This window comes from Lynx canadensis, chromosome X (genome assembly GCF_007474595.2).
Source record: "Lynx canadensis isolate LIC74 chromosome X, mLynCan4.pri.v2, whole genome shotgun sequence".
Lineage (NCBI taxonomy): Eukaryota > Metazoa > Chordata > Mammalia > Carnivora > Felidae > Lynx > Lynx canadensis.
This window is the reverse complement of record NC_044321.2, coordinates 120,887,302-120,907,427: the sequence shown is the minus strand read 5'-3', so window position 1 is coordinate 120,907,427 and position 20,126 is coordinate 120,887,302. Positions and strand designations below refer to the sequence as shown.

The 20,126-nt window shown below is 46.2% G+C and overlaps 1 protein-coding gene across 1 annotated transcript; it reads left to right on the top strand.

Annotated features, from left to right (window-relative positions):
• The first annotated feature begins 4,263 nt into the window (after positions 1-4,263).
• TEX28 (testis expressed 28) lies at positions 4,264-19,916 on the top strand. The gene is given in 7 exon segments (XM_030304874.1): positions 4,264-4,275; positions 7,451-7,537; positions 7,540-7,936; positions 7,939-8,185; positions 19,022-19,157; positions 19,592-19,765; positions 19,767-19,916. Coding segments are annotated over 7 exon segments (1,203 nt in total).
• The last annotated feature ends 210 nt before the right edge of the window (positions 19,917-20,126 follow it).

Genomic DNA, 20,126 nt, shown 5'->3' with positions numbered 1-20,126 from the left:
GGTTTGGGGTGGCCTTAGCCCAATGCTAGCGTGCAGCTTTCCCCAGGGAGCTTGACTTCTGGGAGCTTCCCACCTCCTTCAGGTCGCAGCGTAGTCTCAGCTGTTGGCTTTGACTTTGCGATGATCTTCCAAGGCCCAGCGTGGCTTCCCCACAACTCTATGCCCTAAGTTCAACCGACGCGGAGCATCTTCGTTCAAAAGGGCCCAGCTCGGGGCGCCTGGGTGGCGCAGTCGGTTAAGCGTCCGACTTCAGCCAGGTCACGATCTCGCGGTCCGTGAGTTCGAGCCCCGCGTCGGGCTCTGGGCTGATGGCTCAGAGCCTGGAGCCTGTTTCCGGATTCTGTGTCGCCCTCATCTTCTGCTGCCTCTCTTCCCTCCCCGTGGTCATGCTCTGTCTCTCTCTGTCCCAAAAATAAATAAACGTTGAAAAAAAAAAATTCTTCAAAAGGGCCCAGCTCCCGAGAGGCCCCGAGTGTCCGTTAACGCGGCGGCTGCGCTCCCATGTTCTTGCTTGGGTGAAGGGTATCTGCGTTGAAAATTTTATTTGCTCAAGAAAAACCTACGTGTATTCCTACCCGCAGAGTATGTGAGTGTTCTTTTTCCCACCTCCTCATCGACACTGAATGTTTAGTCTTCTTAGTGTGTGCCATTCTCATGGATGAGAAAATCGTATTCAACAGTCAGTGCTCTGATTTACGTTTGCCTGATAGCCTTGTAGCTGCACATTTTTTTGTACGTTTGTTGCCACTCGTAGTTTGTCCTTTCTGAATTGCCTACTATCCTTTACTGTTTTTATAGTGGATTGTTTGTTTTAGTTTCCTAATTTGTAGGAATTCTCTGCATATTGTGTTGACCAGACTGTTCTCTGTCAGGGAGACTGTAAATATTTTTTCTCAACCTATTGCTTTTTGAAAATATTAAGAGATGCTTTGGTTTTAAGTGTTTGAGCCCAAACCTAAATGTTGCTTCTTTTTTTTTTTTTTTTGCTTTTCTCTTCTTTATTTTGTATTTTTAATTTATTTACTCACTTCTATATAACACCCAGTGCTCGACCCAAGTGCCCTGCTTAATGCCTATCACCCATTTAGCCCCCCCCCCCACGTTGCTTCTTTTTAACTTCATGCTTTTTTTTTCCATGAGAAGGTTTGAATTTTTTTTCTGTGGTAAAATATATAAATCTTTTTCTCTGTGGAATTTTGGGTTGACTCTTGTTTAGAAAGGTTCTCTTCACACAGAGATTGTAAAAACACTTGCTATTATGTCCTTCTAACACTTTTGTTATTTCGTTCTTTTAAAGTTTATTTTTGAGAGAGAGAGAGAGAGAGCGAGCGAGCACACGCAAAAGGGGGAGAGGGGCCGAGAGAAGGAGACACAGAATCCCAAGCAGGCTCCAGGCTCCGAGCTGTCAGCACAGAGCCTGAAGTGGGGCTCAAACCCAAGAACCATGAACTCATGACCTGAGCTGAAGTCGGACGCTTACCCCCGACTGAGGCACCCAGGAGTCCCCTATTATTTCATTTTTATGTTCAATTCTGTACCTTGTCTCAACTTTATACGATGTATATGATGTAAGATAACACTGTGATTTAATTTTTTCAAATAGCCAATGGTCCCAAGACTATATTTATTATTCTTTTTAAAAAATTGCTGGGGCGCCTGAGTGGCGCAGTCGGTTAAGCGTCCGACTTCAGCCAGGTCACGATCTCGCGGTCCGTGGGTTCGAGCCCCGCGTGGGGCTCTGGGCTGATGGCTCGGAGCCTGGAGCCTGTTTCTGATGCTGTGTCTCCCTCTCTCTCTGCCCCTCTCCCGTTCATGCTCTGTCTCTCTCTGTCCCAAAAATAAAATAAAAAACGTTGAAAAAAAATTAAAAAATTGCTCTGCTAGGGTCGCCTGGGTGGCTCAGTCAGTTGAACATCCGACTCTTGATTTTGGCTTGGGCTGTGAACTCGTGGGATCAAGTTCCTCATCAGGCTCCACACTCTTCGTGGACCCTGCTTGGGATTCTCTCTCCCTCTCCCTCTGCTCCTCTTCCCTACTTGCGCTTGTACCGTCTCTCTCTCTCTCTGTCTAAAAATTCTTTTATCTTTGCCGCTCTTTTGCATTTTCTCTTCCAAGTAAGTTTTAGAAGTAGCTAATGTAAGATTCCTAAGACAATTCCATTGGGTTTTTAATTGGGATTTCATTGAATTGATAAGTTGATGTGTAGAGGGCTGACATATTTGTAGCGTTGAGTCTTCTGTTCAAGAACATAGCGTATGCTTTTTGATAATCACGTCGCATCGGCATCCTATTTTATAGCTTCTGTGTACCCTAGTATCTCATTTCTCTTTGTTCCTCCTCTCCTTCCTTTTTTTGGATTAATAGAGTTCCATGGTTTTTCTCCCCTCGGTTATTTGGATCTTATGTACGTGACTCTTTTTTTTCTAATGGTTACCTTTAATTTTTTTTTCAATTTTGAGTTTTTTATGTTATCTATAAAATTCTACAATAGAACCAGTCCTTAACAACTGTCCATTCACCCTATTTCCTACTTCCTTTTTAATTTTTAAAGATTTTATGTTTTTTTAAGATTTTATTATTATAAATGTTTATTTTTGAGACAGAGCATGAGAGTGTGAGCGGGGGAGGGGCAGAGAAGAAGGGGGACAGAGGATTCGAAGCAGGCTTTGTGCCGAGGGCAGAGGGCCCGATGTGGGGCCTGAACTCACAAACCATGAAATCATGACTTGAGCTGAAGTCGGGCACTTAACTGACTGAGCCCCTCAGCCATCCCTAAAGCTTTTATTTTTAAGCAATCTCTACTCACAATGTGGAGCTCCAATTTATAACCCAGAGATCAAGAGTCGCATGCTCTACTGACTGAGCAAACCGGGCACCCCCCACTTTGTTTTTAAATAAACAATTATTTTGTTCTTTTATTCATTCAATGGTTTATCTGAACATAGTTGAAAGCAGGGGTCAGCAAACTTCTCCTGTAAAGGGCCAGATAGTAAATATTTGAGGTCACGTGGTCTCTGTTGAAGCCATTTAGGCCATTTTTGTGGCACACATACAGCCATAGACAACACCTAAACGAACAAGTGTGGCCACGTGCCAATCACTGTGTTTACGGACTGAAATTTGAATCTTACATACTTTTCACGCGTCACAAAATACTCTTCTGATTTTTTCATCCGTTTCAAAATTTAATAAACCATTCTTAGCTGACACCTGTATAAAACCAAGCCATTGTTGGACCAACTCCTGCTTCAAAGAGTTAAATGGTTCTACAAGGTTTATTGCAAAAACTGTAATCGTTTCCACCCACGTAATCGTCCACCTCCTGGAATCAACCACTTTCAACTCTTTCAGCTGTTTCTTTTGGTATTTAGCTCCAATTCCCTAAATAAATTGTTTATAGTGCTATTTTTATTTTTATATTTGAACAATTATTGTTTTTTTTCACTATAGAAGATGATAACGTAGCTCTTTGTCATACACCCCCCCCCACACACACACCAAATCCTTCCAGTACAGTATACAGTGATTAGGGTTAGGTCATATCTTGGTGTTTGCATTATCAAGTCCATGGAACACTAGTTATAACTGAGTCATCACTCTGATGACTTTTCTCTCCCAATGTTTCGTTGACCTTAGAGTTAACCCTTGTCTCCCCCCACCCCGCCCCGCTCCCATGTTTCTTGTTCTCTACTACTTTCCATAGGCCCGCACTCCCCCCAGCTGTCTCCATCTCCTTTCCAGCTGGTTACAGATGTCCAGCAGAACGTGCATTTCACTCCCTTGCAGTGTTCTCTCCTGAAGCCTTTTGACTTGCCCCTCCAGCCACTAGCCTGGGCTCCCCTTCCATCATGCTGGAGATATCCTCTGCTTCCTCTTGACTGGTCTCATCGATCCCATCTCAACCTCTTTCTTAGGTTCCCCTCTGGTTTTGGTGATACTCCTTCTCTAGTAGCTTCCAGAGAATGAATGCAGACAGGGTGAACTATTTCGGTTCTTTCGTATCTTTAGCCTAATCTCACAATAGACAGTTTGGGTACAGAATGCTAGGTTGGAAAATCATCCCTCCCCCCAGTTTGGAGGCATTACTTCATTGTTCCCAGTGCTTTGCTGAAAAATCTGAAAACGTTCTGACTTCCAATTATTTGAACATGACCTATTTTTTTTTTCTCTCTGACAGTTATTCTCTCAGCATATTGAAGATATCACTCAACTCTTCTGAATTTCATTAATGCCATTGAAAACTCAGCTTTCAGTCTAAAGGTCATGGTTTTAAAGGTAATTAGCTTTTTAAATCTGGCCTTTTTTTGAGAGACAGAGACAGAGACAGAGAGACAAGGCATGAGCAGGGAAGGGGCAGAGAGAGAGGGGGACAGAGAATTCCAAGCAGGCTCTGCACTATCAGGGTGCAGAGCTCAATTCAGGGCTCAGACTCACGAAACTGTGAGGTCATGACCTGAGCCGAAATCAAGAAAGTGATTGAGCCACCCAGGTGCCCCATAAATGTGGTTACTTTTAAAATCTTGTGTCTAGATGTGGTTCTATTTCTCTTTTCCTGTTTGGGATTTATTGGGCTTCTTGAATTTGTGTTGTCTTTTGTCAGTTCTGGAAAGTTGTTTGTGACTCTCTCTTAAAATCTCGCCATTCCCTCATTCTATTAGACTTTCGCATTTATTTTCCACGTCTTCTTTCACTAGTTTTTTTTTTTAATTTTCTGTTTCTTTGTGCCTCTGTGTTGCATTCTGGATGCTTTCTTTACTAATTCTCCCTCTAGCTATTTCTAACTTGCTACTATATCCATCTCTTGAACAATTAAAAACTTTTACAAATGTGAAATTTGGCAGATGTATGTAACGGCACAGGAAACATCAACAGACATTTCGGGAAATGATGATGTGAACTGACGTGTAACTACTACTCAGGTTAAGCACCTTGGCCTCCACCTGTCTCTCCCAATCACGACCCCCTGCTCCCACTTTAGTGGGAGCCACTATCCTGACACTTAGGCTACCAATGCCCATGCTTTTCTTTATAGCTTTATTGTCTGTTGTCCCTAAACAACATCATTTTGTTTTGCTTGCTTTTCAACTTTATATGCCGAAACCACATATAGTATGGATTTTTCCGTGTTTAGCTCCTTTTGTTCAATATTATGCTTGTTCATTCATATTTTCTTTTTTTTTTAATTTTTTAATGTTTATTATTTTTTGAGAGAGAGAGAGAGACAGGCAGAGAGCAAGCAGGGGAGGGGCAGAGAGAGAGGGAGACACAGAATCGGAAGCAGGCTCCAGGCTCTGAGCTGCCAGCACAGAGCCCGAGGCGGGGCTTGAACTCACAGACTGCGAGACCACGAGCTGAGCCGAAGTCGGCCGCTTAACCAACTGAGCTACACAGCGCCCCCGTTCATTCATATTTTCAAGGCTGTAGTTCACTTTCATTGCTGTATAGTAGTATGTTGTTGAATATTTTGCAGTTCGCTTACACATTTTACAGCCGATGGGCAGAGGGTTATTTCTAGCAGTTGGCTATTGGGAACATTCGTGTACCTGTTTCCCAAGGCCATACCAGTGAATGCAATTGCTGGGCCATTTGATATACATGTCTTCAGCTTTACAGTTTAGCACTGCTTTTCCAAAGCGCCCGTACCAGTTTCTGTCCTGCGGCTCCACTTTCACCGAGGAGCCCGCTTCAGATCCTCTGTCTCCCTCTCTCTCTGCTCCCTCCCCCACTCACTCTCTCTCTCAAAAATAAATAAACATTTAAAAAAGCTTTTTAAAAAGTAGAAACAGAACAGAGGCTTTACCTGTTCTTTTGTAAGAGTTTTTTTTTAAGTTAAATTGTATTTTTTATACAATTTTTTTTAAATTAAAAAAATTTTTAATGTTTAATTTTTTTTTAAATTTTTTTTTAACGTTTATTTATTTTTGAGACAGAGAGAGACAGAGCATGAACGGGGGAGGGTCAGAGAGAGGGAGACACAGAATTTGAAACAGGCTCCAGGCTCTGAGCTGTCAGCACAGAGCCTGACGCGGGGCTCGAACTCACGGACCGCGAGATCGTGACCTGAGCCGAAGTTGGCCGCTTAACCAGCTGAGCCACCCAGGCGCCCCATAATGTTTATTTAATTTTGAGAGACAGAGAGAGAGAGACAGTCAAGCGGGGAAGGTGCACAGAGAGGGGAAGACACAGAAGCTGAAGCAGGCTCTGGGCTCTGCGATAGCAGGACAGAGCCAAGTGCAGAGCTTGAACTCACAAACTGCGAGATCATGACCCGAGCCAGAGTCAGATGCTCAACCAACTGAGCCACCAAGCTGCCCCTAAATTAAAAAAAATATTTATTTTTCAGAGAAAGGGAGAAAGAGCACGAGCGGGGGAGGGACAGAGAGACACGGGGACAGAGGATCTGAAATGTGCTCCACGATGACAGCAGAGAGCCCAATGCAGGGCTCAAACTCACAAGTGAGATCATGACCTGAGCCAAAGTTGGACGCTTACCCAACTGAGCCACCCAGGCGCCCCAAGATTTGATTTTGAAGTAATCTCTATGCCCAACGTGGGGCTCAAAGGCATAACCCCGAGATCAAGAGTCACACCCTCCGCTGACTGAGCCACCCAGGCACCCCTCCACCTGTCGTGACCTCACCTGCCTCTCCTAGCTCATCACCATGCACTCTGCCCTGGTCCACTGTCTCCCAGCTATGCTGCTATGGCCATCTTTGTTTGAAAGATGAGAAAACTGACTCTCTGAGTGGTTTATTAACTTGCCCACATGAGAGGTGCATTCATTTGCGTTACAGTAGTTTTTTTCACCCCTGACTGTCAGCTCTCTATGAGCAAGGAATGTGTCTGGCTTCTGTACCACATGGTAGGTGCTCAGGAAGTGTGTATTGAATGAATGATCGAATGAAGGAATGAACTCGTCGGGATGCAGATCTCCTTGCCTCCCTCTTCGATCTGCTGGCGGGAGCAATATAATAAAACATATGAGTTGATGGGAATGAGCTCATTACGTACTTTATAAGATGAGATCTATACCAATACAGTTGGTATTTGTGGGGAGAGAAGAAGTCCAAGAACAGACAGGACAGGTGTGGAGGGGGGGATTCTAGCCACCTGAGGGTTCTAGCGAGGTCCATTCATACAGCAAAAAGTCAGGTGCTCAGTCAGAGGAGTGTGCGACTCTTGATCTCAGAGTTGAGTTTAAGCCCCATATTTGGTGTAGAGAGGACTTTAAAAAAAACAACTGGGTGCTGAAAAGAAAGGGAGAGGGGCCCGGAAGTTGAACTTGACCTCTCCAGTCTGTGTTGGGCCCGTCTTGAGTGCACAAATGTTGCATATGTAAGTACCTGTGCCTGCAGCTGAGCATTATTACAGAGTGAGACGACGGTAGGTCCACTTGTACCGTTTGCAGCTCACAGAAGTACCTGTTAACCATTCCTTGTTTCCGACACAGGCAGAATATACCAAGAGCCCAAGTGCGGCCATTCTCTCCGACGTTTCCTCCTGCGGGTCCCTTTCATCCAGCGAGGACGGCACCCCCCCCCCAGGGGCCATTCCAGTTTGTCAGATGGGGAGCTGGCCCGGAACTTACAGGATAGTGTCAAGCACTGCGTCCTTTACCTCTCAGAGCAGCGGAGACTGGAGAAGGCCAGTCGGGAGGAGAACACCGTGGGCTACCTCAAGCTGGTGTCCAAAGCCGACCAGCACCACGCCCCCCACATCTGCCAGGACTTCGAGAAGGTGAACCAGTGCGCCTCTGCCACCATTACCCAGATCGAGCGAAGGCTCTGCCGTTGCCACCGGCAGCTGCAGGGGCTGGAGGGGGGCTGGAGGCCCCAGGGCTTAGCGCCCAAGGCCGAAAGCAGCCCGCGCCACTGCAGGCGGCCCAGCGAGAAGGCCCCGTCTTCAGAGTCTCCCAGGCCAGGTGGGGAAGACTGTCCACCAACCTGTCTGATATCGTCAGACACTTGCCCCTGGCGAGCCACTTCCCAGCTTTGTGGCCGGGGAAGTCCTGGGGGACAAAGCGTGTGGCCCAGCAGCGAAACCTGCTGTCGCGACAGATGAAGGAGGACCTAAGAGAAGTCAGGGAGCTCCACCTCAGCCTCCAGGTGTCCTATCCGAGCCTAAAGGAGAGCCGTCTGATGGGCCTGCAGGTGTCGCTGGTGTCCCTCCAGGAACAGAAATGCAGGTGAGGTGGCCCCTCCGCTGCAGCCTGGGCTGTGGGGTCTGGCCCTCCCCCCCCCCCCCCCCGCCCCCTGCCCCGCCTCCAGGGCTGTCGCCGGGAGAGTGGAGGCGAGCAAGGACATGGGTTTGGAGGGTCGCGGGGAGGGGGAGGGGGAGAGGAGCTGGTCAGTGTTTCTTGGGCCCCTGGACCCCGTGGTGGAGAGGGCTCGTCCCCTGCCTGCTGTTGTGCACCCGCCGGGGCCCTCTCCTGGCAAAACGGGGCTCCAGCTCAGGGTCTCGCCAGCTGACCCCAGAAGTCGTAGGCTCTGCCTGTGGTGATGGGAGACACTTGCGGTGGCGGTGAGCCCAGCGGGCGCCCGTCATGGGTCAGGGAGGGGTCCTGCACATCCCCATCTGTGAGCATAATGTGTGAAACAGGATGCCCTACCTGCCACGATCCCTTCACCTGTGCTCATGGCTGAGCTGGGGCTATTTCTTCTGAAAATGATTGCCTTCTGGGGAATGCTTTCTCCCCGCTGTGTGGCGGGTCGAACTTATTTTCATCTAAGGTGAGACCAGGGCTCACAAATAAGGGGGGAAAGGCAAACGCAGTCTCTTGAGGACCCGCACCGTTCCTATTTGGACCTTTCTTAGGGTCCTAGTGGCCCTCAGGGGTGCCACCCTCTCTCCCCTGGTCCCCGCAGTCTGTTGCATCTGGTTTTTGCATTAGCTCTAATTCTTCCAAAGCCTGGCCAGAGAGGGAGGTATTACATGGATGACCCAAGATTCCCAGTAAAGTGAGAACTCTGCCATCCCTTCTTAGCACCTGTGTGTCTGTGGGGAAAGAGGCACTTGGGGATCAGTCCTCTTCTGCTTTCACAGGGAAGCGTTACCTGCATTTACACTGCTTGACAAGTCTGTGGGGGACGCCTCAAAACTACTGCAGGGCAGCACAGTGTCAAATAAGAGCGCCGATCAGAATTATGGGTTTCTTTTGGGTGTGATGTTTGGAGGACGGGGCAACCGAACCCAACTCTTGGGACTCTTAATGGCAACCCCTTTGTCAAAATACCATTTCCAAGATTGGATTTATATACAGCGAGACTAGAGCCCAGAGGCAGTGACACATATCCCCATAAGTTTCCATACCGCCAGGCCAACAGGACTGTTGTGCTCCCATAAGCTCTTAACCCCTTAGCAAATCAGGATGTGCCCGCAGCGCGGGGGAGCAGGGTGACCTCCCTCCCTTGGGTTCCCTGTGAATTCTATATGCTTGCACTTCTGAAACAACCACCCCCACCACCGTTGGACTGTGATAGGAGTGTGCTGTAAGCTTTTGTTGTGTTCAGCCACCGAGATTTTCCACTTGTTGGCCATGGCAGTTAGCCTATCTTGATAAATATACATTAGAAGCAACAAAGCAGGTCTGTAGGACTCCGATTTGCCAGGAGACATGGAGAATGGGCGGGAGATGACTTTATATAATAACAGTATAATAACAGTGACAGCAGGGAGCAAATAGCATTGTCACCTGTGGTGTTCAGCGACCCACTTTACAGATGGGGAAATGGAGTCTCAGAGAGGCACAAGCCTGAGAGCATGTCAACATGTCCTGGCCACGTGGCTTCCTAATCTAGGGTGAAGGGGACACAGGAATTCATTGAATTTTTTAAAACATATGTCTCCTTTCAATCTTTTAAAAAACCTTTATGTGAGCTAGATGTAGACATGACATATGTGTTGAAGTCAGTAAAGTGTTACCTGGTGTTCATACCTGTACGGTCACCACCCAAGCCCCTGTGATTGTCACGTCTCCTCTGGTGTGTCACAAACTGAGATTTCAAACCGAAAAGTCCTATGACACTTCTCACAGGTAAATGTTTCCTTTCATGAGGTCTTCCTTCCTTCCTTCCTTCCTTCACCACTTTTAAAATGTTTTATTTATTTTTGAGAGAGAGTGCAAGTGGAGGAGAGGCACAGAAGCTGGGGGAACAGAAGAGTCAAAGTGGGCTCTGTGCTGACAGCAGCGAGCCTGATGTGGGGCTTGAACTCACGAACCGCAAGATCATCACCTGAGCTGAAGTCAGATGCTCATTGACCGAGCCACCCAGGTGCCCCTTTTCTATTTTTTGAATTGAGATGGAATTCACAAAACAAAATTATCCATCTTAAAATGTGCAATCCAGTGGCATTTAGTACATTCGCAGTGTTGTGCAACCACCACCTATATTTGGTTCCAGAACATTTTCATCACTCCAGAGGAACACCCCACCACTCCCCATTCCCCTAACCCCAACCCCTGGTAACCACCAGTGTGCTTTCTGTCCCTCTGCATTTGTCTCTTCTGGATACTTCATGTAAATGGAATCATACGGTATATAGTCCTTTATGTCTGTCTTCTTTCACCCAGTGTAATATTCTGAGATTCATCCAAGCTGTGCATAGGAATAGATCACTGTTTCTTGCTCAGCAGTATTCTACTGTATGGATGCACCACAGTTAGTTTACCTGTTCGCCTGCTGCTGGTTGGGGCTGTTATGAATAAAGCTGCTATGGACATTCTTGTACGTCAGCTTCTGGTGGCTGCCGGGACCTTAGCTTGTGGCCACATCACTCCAACCTTCAAGGCCAGTATCTTCACATCTCTCTCTGCTGTTTTCATATGGCCCTCTTCTCTGTGTGTAAAAGCTCTCTCTGCTTCCCTCCTATAAGGACGCATGTGGTTGCGCATTTGCTCAGGAGGACCTACTCGGTCCCTGCTGCATTACCCCACCCTACCTGCAGGGCTTGATCCCTCCTACGTTTGTTTCTTCATCTCAGACTTCTTCAAGTTGCAGGCCACTAGTTTCTAGCTCAGTTTGCCAAAAGCCAGTGCTCAGGTATGATCAAGAATAAACTCATCTTCAGGGCACCTGGGTGGCTCAGTCGCTTAAGTGTCTGATTCTTGATTTCGGCTCAGGTCATGATCTCACTGTCATGAGATCAAGCGCCTGTCAGGCCCTGAACTGGGTGTGGAGCCTGCTTGGGATTCTCTCTCTTCCTCTATGTCTGCCCCTCCCCTGCGCACACTTTCTCTCTCTCTCTCAAAATAAAATAAACTTAAAAAAAGGATATACTTTTCTTCAACAACAATGATGTTTAGGACAATTTGTATTACAAAGGGTGGCCTTCACAGCTTTGGAAGATTTGGGGGGCATTTTGGTTGGCTGGTCGTCATGTTGTCTTTGTAAGAGCATTTTCTAGAGTGGTCCATTTGCTGGACTAAATGCTCCAATCAAAAGATATGGGGTATTAGAATGGATTAAAAAAAAAAAAGACCTATCTGTATGCTGCTTACAAGAGACTCATTTTAGAACTAAAAACACCTCTAGATTTAAAGTGAGGGGATTGAGAACCATCTATCATGCTAATGGACGTCAAAAGAAAGCCGGGGTAGCCATACTTATATCAGACAAATAGATTTTAATTTTTTAATGTTTATTTATTCTTTGAGAGAGAGAGAGAGAGAGAGAGAGAGAGGCAGAGCATGAGCAGGGGAGGGGCAGAGAGAGGGAGACACAGAATCTAAACCAGGCTCCAGGCTCTGAGCTGTCAGCACAGAGCCCGACGCAGGGCTCGAACTCACAGACTGTGAGATCATGACCTGAGCCGAAGTCGGTCACTCAACCAACTGAGCCACCCAGGTGCCCCCAGACAATAGATTTTTTAAACTGAAGACTGTAACGAGAGATGAAGAAGGGCACTATATCATAATTAAGGGGGCTATCCAAGAGGATCTAACAACTGTAAATATTTATGCCCCCAACTTGAAACACCCAAATATATAAATCAATTAATAACAAACATAAAGAAACTCATTGATAATAATACAAGAATACTAGGGGACTTTAACACCCCACTTACAACAATGGACAGATCATCTAAGCAGAAAATCAACAAAGAAACAATGGCTTTGAAAGACACCCTGGACCCAATGGACTTAACAGATATATTCAGAACATTTCATCCTAAAGCAGCAGAATATACATTCTTCTCGAGTGCACATGGAACATTCTCCAGAATAGATCACATACTGGAGCACAAATCAGCCCTCAATGAGTACAAAAAGATCAAGATCAAGAGTACAAAAAGATCAAGATACCATGCATATTTGCAGACCACATGCTATGAAACTTGAAGTCAACCACAAGAAAAAAATTTGGACAGACCGCAAACACATGGAGGTTAAAGAACATACTAAGGAATGAGTGGGTTAACCAGAAAATTCAAGAAGATGTAAAAAAAAAAAATACAGGTAAGCAAATGAAAATGAAAACACGACAGTCCAAACCCTTTGGGATACAGCAAAGGTGGTCATAAGAGAGAAGTATATAGCAATACCGGCCTATCTCAAGAAGCAAGAAAAGTCTCAAATACACAAACTAACCTTACACTTAAAGGAGCTAGAAAAGGAATAGCAAATAAAGCTTAAAGCCAGCAGAAGAAGGGACGTGATAAAGATGAAAGGAGAGATAAGCAATATACAAACAAACAACAGTAGATCAGATCAATGAAACTAAGAGCTGGTTCTTTGTTTTTATTTTTTATTTTTTATTTTTTATTTTTTTTTTAATTTTTTTTTTTCAACGTTTATTTATTTTTGGGACAGAGAGAGACAGAGCATGAACGGGGGAGGGGCAGAGAGAGAGGGAGACACAGAATCGGAAGCAGGCTCCAGGCTCTGAGCCATCAGCCCAGAGCCTGACGCGGGGCTCGAACTCCCGGACCGCGAGATCGTGACCTGGCTGAAGTCGGACGCTTAACCGACTGCGCCACCCAGGCGCCCCAAGAGCTGGTTCTTTGAAAGAATTAATAACGTTGAAAAACACCTAGCCAGACTTTTCAAAGAGAAAAGAGAAAGTACCCAAATAAATTCATGAATGAAAGAGGAGAGATCACAGCCAACACCACAGAAATACAGACAATTATAAGACAATATTATGAAAAATTATATGCCAACAAACTGGACAATCTGAAAGAAATGGATAAGTTGCTAGAAATATACAAACTACCAAACTGAAACAGGAAGAAATAGAAAATTTGAACAGACCCATAACCAGCAAAGAAATTGAATCAGTAATCAAAAAATCTCCCAACAAAAGTCCAGGGCCAGAAGCCTTCTCGGGGGAATTCTACCAGACATTTATTTATTTTTTATTAAATTTTTTTTAACGTTTATTGATTTTTGAGAGAGACAGACAGAGCATGAGCAGGAGAGGGGCAGAGAGAGAGGGAGACACAGAATCTGAAGTAGGCTCCAGCCTCTGAGCCATCAGCACAGAGCCTGATGCAGGGCTCGAACTCAATGAACTGTGAGATCATGACCTGAGCTGAAACCAAGAGCCGAAACCAAGAGTCAGATGCTTAACCAACTGAGTCACCCAGGTGCCCCCCCCCCCAGGCATTTAAAGAAGAGTTAATACCTATTCTTTTTTTTTTTTTTTTTAATTTTTTTTTCCACGTTTATTTATTTTTGGGACAGAGAGAGACAGAGCATGAACGGGGGAGGGGCAGAGAGAGAGGGAGACACAGAATCGGAAAACAGGCTCCAGGCTCTGAGCCATCAGCCCAGAGCCCGACGCGGGGCTCGAACTCACGGACCGTGAGATCGTGACCTGGCTGAAGTCGGACGCTTAACCGACTGCGCCACCCAGGCGCCCCAATACCTATTCTTCTCAAACTGTTCCAAAAAACAGAAATGGAAGGAAAACTTGCAAACTTCTTCTACAAGGCCAGCATTACCTTGATTCAAAATCCACACAAAGACCCCACTAAAAAGGAGAATTATAGGCCAATATCCCTCATGGACACAGATGAAAAAATTCTCAACAAGATACTAGCAAATCAAATCCAACTGTACATTAAAATAATTATTCACCACGATCAAGTGGGATTTATTCCTGGGCTGCAGGAGTGTTCAATATTTGCAAATCAATCAATGTGATGCACCATGTTAATAAAGGATAAGAATCCTACGATCCTCTCTACAGACGCAGAGAAAGCATTTGACAAAATACAGCATTAATTCTTGATAAAAACCCTCAACAAAGTAAGGATAGAGGGAACACACCTCAACATCATAAAGGCTATATATGAAAGACCCACAGCTAATATCAACCTCAATGAGGAAAACCTGAGAGCTTTTCCTCTACGTTCAGGAACACGACAGGGATATCCACTCTCACCCCTGATATTTAACATAGTACTGGAAGTCCTAGCCTCAGCAATCAGACAACAAAAAGAAATCAAAGTCATCCAGATTGGCAAAGGAGCAGTCAAACTTTCACTATTTGCAGATGACATGATACTCTATGTAGGAAACCCGAAAGACTCCACCAAAAAATTACTGGAACTAATACACAAGTTAACATAAAAATCAATGTACAGAAACCAGATGCATTTTTATACACCAATAATGAAGCAGCAGAAAAGGAAATCCAGGAACTGATCCCATTTACAATTGCACCAAATCCCATAGGATTCCTGGGAATAAACCTCCCCAAAGGGGTGAAAGATCTGTATTCCAAAACTACAGAACACTTATGAAACAAAGTGCAGAGCACATAATGAAATGGACAAACAGTCCTGGCTCATGGATTAGAAGAACAAATATTGTTAAAATGTCCATACTACCCAAAGCAATGTACACGTTTGATGCAATCCCTATCAAAATACCACCAGCATTTTGCACAGAGCTAGAACAAACAATCCTAAAACTTGTACGGAACCAGAAAAGACTCTGAATAGCCAAAGCAATCCTGAAAAAGAAAACCAAAGCTGGAGGCATCACAATCCTGGACTTCAAGATATATTACAAAGCTGTAATCAGCAAGGCAGTATGGTATTGGCACAGAAACAGACACATAGATCAGTGGAATAGAATAGAAACCCCAGAAATGGACCCACAACTATATGGTCAACTAATCTTTGACAAAGCAGGAAAGAATATCCAATGGAAAAAGGACAGTCTCTTCAACAAATAGTCTTGGGAAAACTGGAGAGCAACATGCAGAAGAATGAAACTGGACCACTTTCTTACACCACACACAAAAATAAATTCAAAATGGATGAAAGACCTAAATGTGTGACAGGAAACCATCAAAATCCTACAGGAGAACACAGGCAGCAACCTCTTTGGCCTCAGCTGTAGCAACTTCTTACTAGACACATCTCTGGAGGCAAGAGAAAGAAAAGCAAAAATGAACTATTGGGACCTCATCAAGGTAAAAAGCTTCTGCACAATGAAGGAAACGATCAACAAAACTAAGACAACCAACAGAATGGGAGAAGATATTTGCAAATGACATATCTGATAAAGGGTTATTATCTAAAATCTATAAAGAACTTCTAAAACTCAACATCCCCCAAATAAATAATCCAGTTAAGAAATGGGCAGAAGACATGAACAGACATTTTTGCGAAGAAGACATCTGGATGGCTAACAGACACATGAAGAGATGCTCAACATCACTCATCATCAGGGAAATACAAATCAAAACCATGATGAGGGGTGCCTGGGTGGCTCAGCCGGCTAAGCATCTGGCTTTGGTCAAGTCACGATCTCCCTGTTTGTGAGTTTGAGCCCCACGTTGGGCTCTCTGTTGTCAGTGTGGAGCCTGCTTCGGATCCTCTGTCCCCACTCATTCTCATTCTCTGTCTCTGTCTCTCTTTCAAAATAAATAAATTAATCAAAAAAAACCGTGATGAGATACCACCTCACACCTGTCAGGATGGCTAAAATTAACAACTCGGGAAACAACAGATATTGGTGAAGATGTGGAGAAAAGGGAACCCTCGTGCACTGTTGGTGGGAACGCAAACTGGTGCAGTCACTCTGGGAAACAGTATGGAGGTTCCTCAGAAAGTTAAAAATAGAACTACTCTACGACCCAGCAATTGCACTATTAGGCATTTACACAAAGGACACGAAAATACCGATTCAGAGGAGCATGTGCACCCCAATGTTTGTAGCAGTGCTATCAACAATAGCCAAAGTATGGAAAGAGCCCAAATGTCCATCAACTGATGGATGGATAAAGAAGATGTGGTCTATACACACATACATGTATATACATATATATATATATATATGTAATGGAATATTACTCAGCCATAAAAAAGAATGAAATCTTGTCATTTGCAGTGCTGTGGATGGAGCTATAGAGTATTATGCTAAGCAAAATAAGTCATAGAAAAACAAATACCATATGATTTCATTCATATGTAGAATTTAAGAAATAAAACAGTTGAACATAAGGGAAGGGCAGGGGAAGAGAGAGGAAACAAACCATAGGAGACCCTTAAATACAGAGAACAAACTGAGGGTTGATGGAGAGAGGTGGGGGTGGGCTAGATGAGTGATGGAGATTAAGGAGGGCACTTGTGATGAGCACTGGGTGTTATATGTAAGTGATGAATCACTAAATTCTACACCCGAAACTAATTTTACCATATATGTCAACTAACTAGAATTTAAATAGACGTTGAGATAAAAAAAAAATAGGGTGGTTCATTTGCCTCTGCAACTGTAGGAGTGGGGCGGAGAGGATCTTTGACTAAGGGAGGAACAGGGAAGGGAGTCAGCTCTGTCGTAGCCAGGATGCTGTTGCCAGAGGGCAAAGAGCCTGGGAGCCAGAGACAAGGGGAGACTAATAGAATATCCTTGTGAATTAATATTTTCTTCTTGAATACTCTATTCAAGAATTCATTTAAGAATATGTTTGTAAATTCTTATAAATATATTAATGGCAGATCTATTCCTTGACTTCATTATCTATGAAGAGTATATTCATGAGGGGCGCCTGGGTGGCTCAGTTAAGCGTCTGACTTCGGCTCAGGTCATGATCTCACGGTTTGTTGAGTTCGAGCCCCACATCGGGCTCTGTGCTAACCGCTCGGAGCCTGGAGCCTGCTTCGGATTCTGTGTCTCCCTCTCTCTCTGCTCCTCCCCCGCTCATGCTCTGTCTCTCTCTACCTCAAAAAAAAAATAATATATATATATATATATATATATATTCATTAATATATACTTGAACGTAGTTAATATCTTGAACATTCTTGTGTCTGAATCCTTCATGTAAATAGAAAGACAGTCATGGGAAATGTCCTTTCGAGTGGACACTCTACTGCCTCCCCCTCTCTGTGGGCATTGTCAGTCTGCTCTCTTCTCTACAGGGAGCAGGGCAGAGATCAAGGGAATGTTCCTTGAAATGCTGTTATGGACCAGCTCTTGATGAATTGGCTTTCAGCAAATGCCTGGGAGACATCTCCATGGGGGTGTCAGTGAAGTCCTTGAAGCGAGACCAAACCGACCCCCTTGCCTCATATTCCCTGTCTGCGCGACAGCACCATTGCTTAGGCTCTTGTGCGTGCCAGAGCCATGTGAACTGATCGGCCGCATCCTCCGTTGCCCTGTTTTCCACAGGGTAGCAGGCCCCAGCAATCCTGTGTCTCCAGTACTTTTCTGCTTCTCCAGCATCACCATCCCCGACTCACGGGACAAGCGTTCCATGGCTTGTCCCCAAGTGACGGTGCTAAAAGCCACATGGCCTCTGTCCTCTGGGCCATCTTTCCTGGTGCCCAAATGAAGAGCCTCAAAGTTTCTTTAAATTATGGAGTATTCCAAACCCAGGGAAAATGTAGAGGATAACATGGTCAACACTGTATACCCACCCTCAGCTTTCTCAAATCTTAATTAACATTTACCAAATTTGCTCAAATGTTATTTTGTTAAGAAGTAAAACTTTAATGCTTATTTTTGAGAGAGAGATAGAGAGACAGAGTGCGAGCAGGGGAGGGGCAGAGAGAGAGGGAGACCCAGAATCGGAAGCAGGCTCCAGGCTCCGAGCTGTCAGCGCAGAGCCCGACACGGGGCTCAAACCCATAAACCACGAGATCATGACCTGAGCCGAAGTCGGACGCCTAACTGACTGAGCCACCCAGGCACCCCAAGAAAGCAAACTTTAGAAGGTTCACTTGAAGCTCTCACCTTATCCCTTCCCAACCCCTCCCCTTCCACCCGTCTCGCTATCCTCATTGGGCCCTTATCTTTTTCATACGTATTTTTATACTTTTACAACTTCCACACATAGCCATAAACAACTGGTTAGTGATGTTTTGTTTGTGTTTTTTAAGAGGTCTACTGAGATGGAAGTTACGTGCCATAAAATGCACCATCGTGACTATATGTTTCAATGACCGTTCGTAGATTTACTAAGGTGTACGACCACTGCCACAATTCAATTTTTTGTTTTTGTTTTAATAACAGCTCTATTGAGATCTAATTCACACCCCCATAAAATTCACCCATTTACGATCAGTGGTTTTCAGTGTATTCACAGACTTGCGCAACCGTCACCGCTGTCTCATTCCGGAACGTTGTCATCACTCCAAAAAGAAACCCCATCCCATTGGCAGTCACTCCCCATTCTCTCCCCACCCTCAGCTGCCAGGAACCACTCATCTGTTTCTGTCTCTACAGGCTTTTATGGAATGATTACTGCTTGCCAAACACCGATGCTGGGAATTTATATGGGATTTAATAGCAGGCATGAATAACTTAGATTTTCCTTTCTACAACTTCTAGTCTGTGGCTAGTTTTGTGAAGCTGTTGTGAAACAGGATCTGTACATGAAAGGTGTATGAATAGCAGCATGTGTGTGACTGGTGTGCATTTCTGGTGTTCTGAGGCAGACCTGGGGGAGGAGAGAGGAGGAAGGTGGGATCCGAACCCAAGTCTAGTCTTGACGTGGGACTGCTCCTTGCCAGCACAACCCCTGGGCAGAGTGCTCAGGGAGTAGTCCCCTTGTCTTTTGCTCCCAAGACAAGCGTCGGTGGAAGAGCAGGTGAATGAGCACGTCCAGGGGTACCCGGATGACATTTGCCACCTCGAACAGAATCTGGCCCGCGCTGAAGAGAAAATGGCCTATCTGTCCTACGAGGGAGCCAAGGTAATATGGGTGAGCAACTCGCGGGGGAGCTTTTAAAGAAAGGGCCCGTCAGAAGAACAGGGATGAGAGAGGCAAACGATGAGCAGAGCCGCCAGGATGGCCTGCGATCTGAGGCAAGGGGCCGGTCCTCAGGCAGCCCCCCGCTGACGGCTCAGTTGCGATTCACCCATCTGCCACAGAGCTGGAAACATCTAGTGTCCGTGTCCCTGCCGCACCCCCGCCCCTGCCCCGAGCCGGCTCATGTGGGAACCGGGGCCCTGCAGCTTTCGCCCGCGGGGGCGCCTCGGCAGAGGGGGGCGCCTTCTGCTGGCGCAGGGCGCTCTCTCTGGGCGCCCCTGCTTCTGACCCTGGGTTAGCAAGCACGGGGGAGGGCTTTCCCTCACCTGTGACGGTCGGGCCCACTCTCTTCCGCGCTCCCAGACCCCACTCCCGTCCTTGGCCAGCTCTCGCGCCACCGGGTTCTCGGTCCCAGGCCACACTGGATGACGGAGCGTGGCCGAGTCAGCTGGGCCCTTCGCTGTCACCGGGCACGCACGCACCCTCCCGGGACGGCGCTCGCACTGGCCACCGTCCTCCCGGCCTTCATCTGCACCGTGTGCACCTGCCCCCCCACCGCCACTGAGCTCCGGCCCGCACACCTGCGCCGCCCTCGTGCTGATCGGGCTTGGGGCCCTGGCCTGGCAGAAGCGGCGCTCCGTGTCTGCCACAGACCGGCAGGCCTGGGTCCCTCCAGATGGAGGCGGCGTTCCGAGGAGCCCGAGTCTCTAGCAGGTGGGCCTTAGAGGGCCTGGGCTACCTCAGGCCGCCCTCCGGGCATTGAGGGCGTCCAGCCAGCCCTCCCTAGACAGCCACCCTCACCTCCCTTTCCGGCTCCATCGCCACCAGCCCTCCTCGCGTTTCCGTTTCGTGATCCTCCCGTACCGTCTGCAGACACAAAGCTTGGGAAATATTAGAGCCCCTGAAGCACGGTGCTGCTCT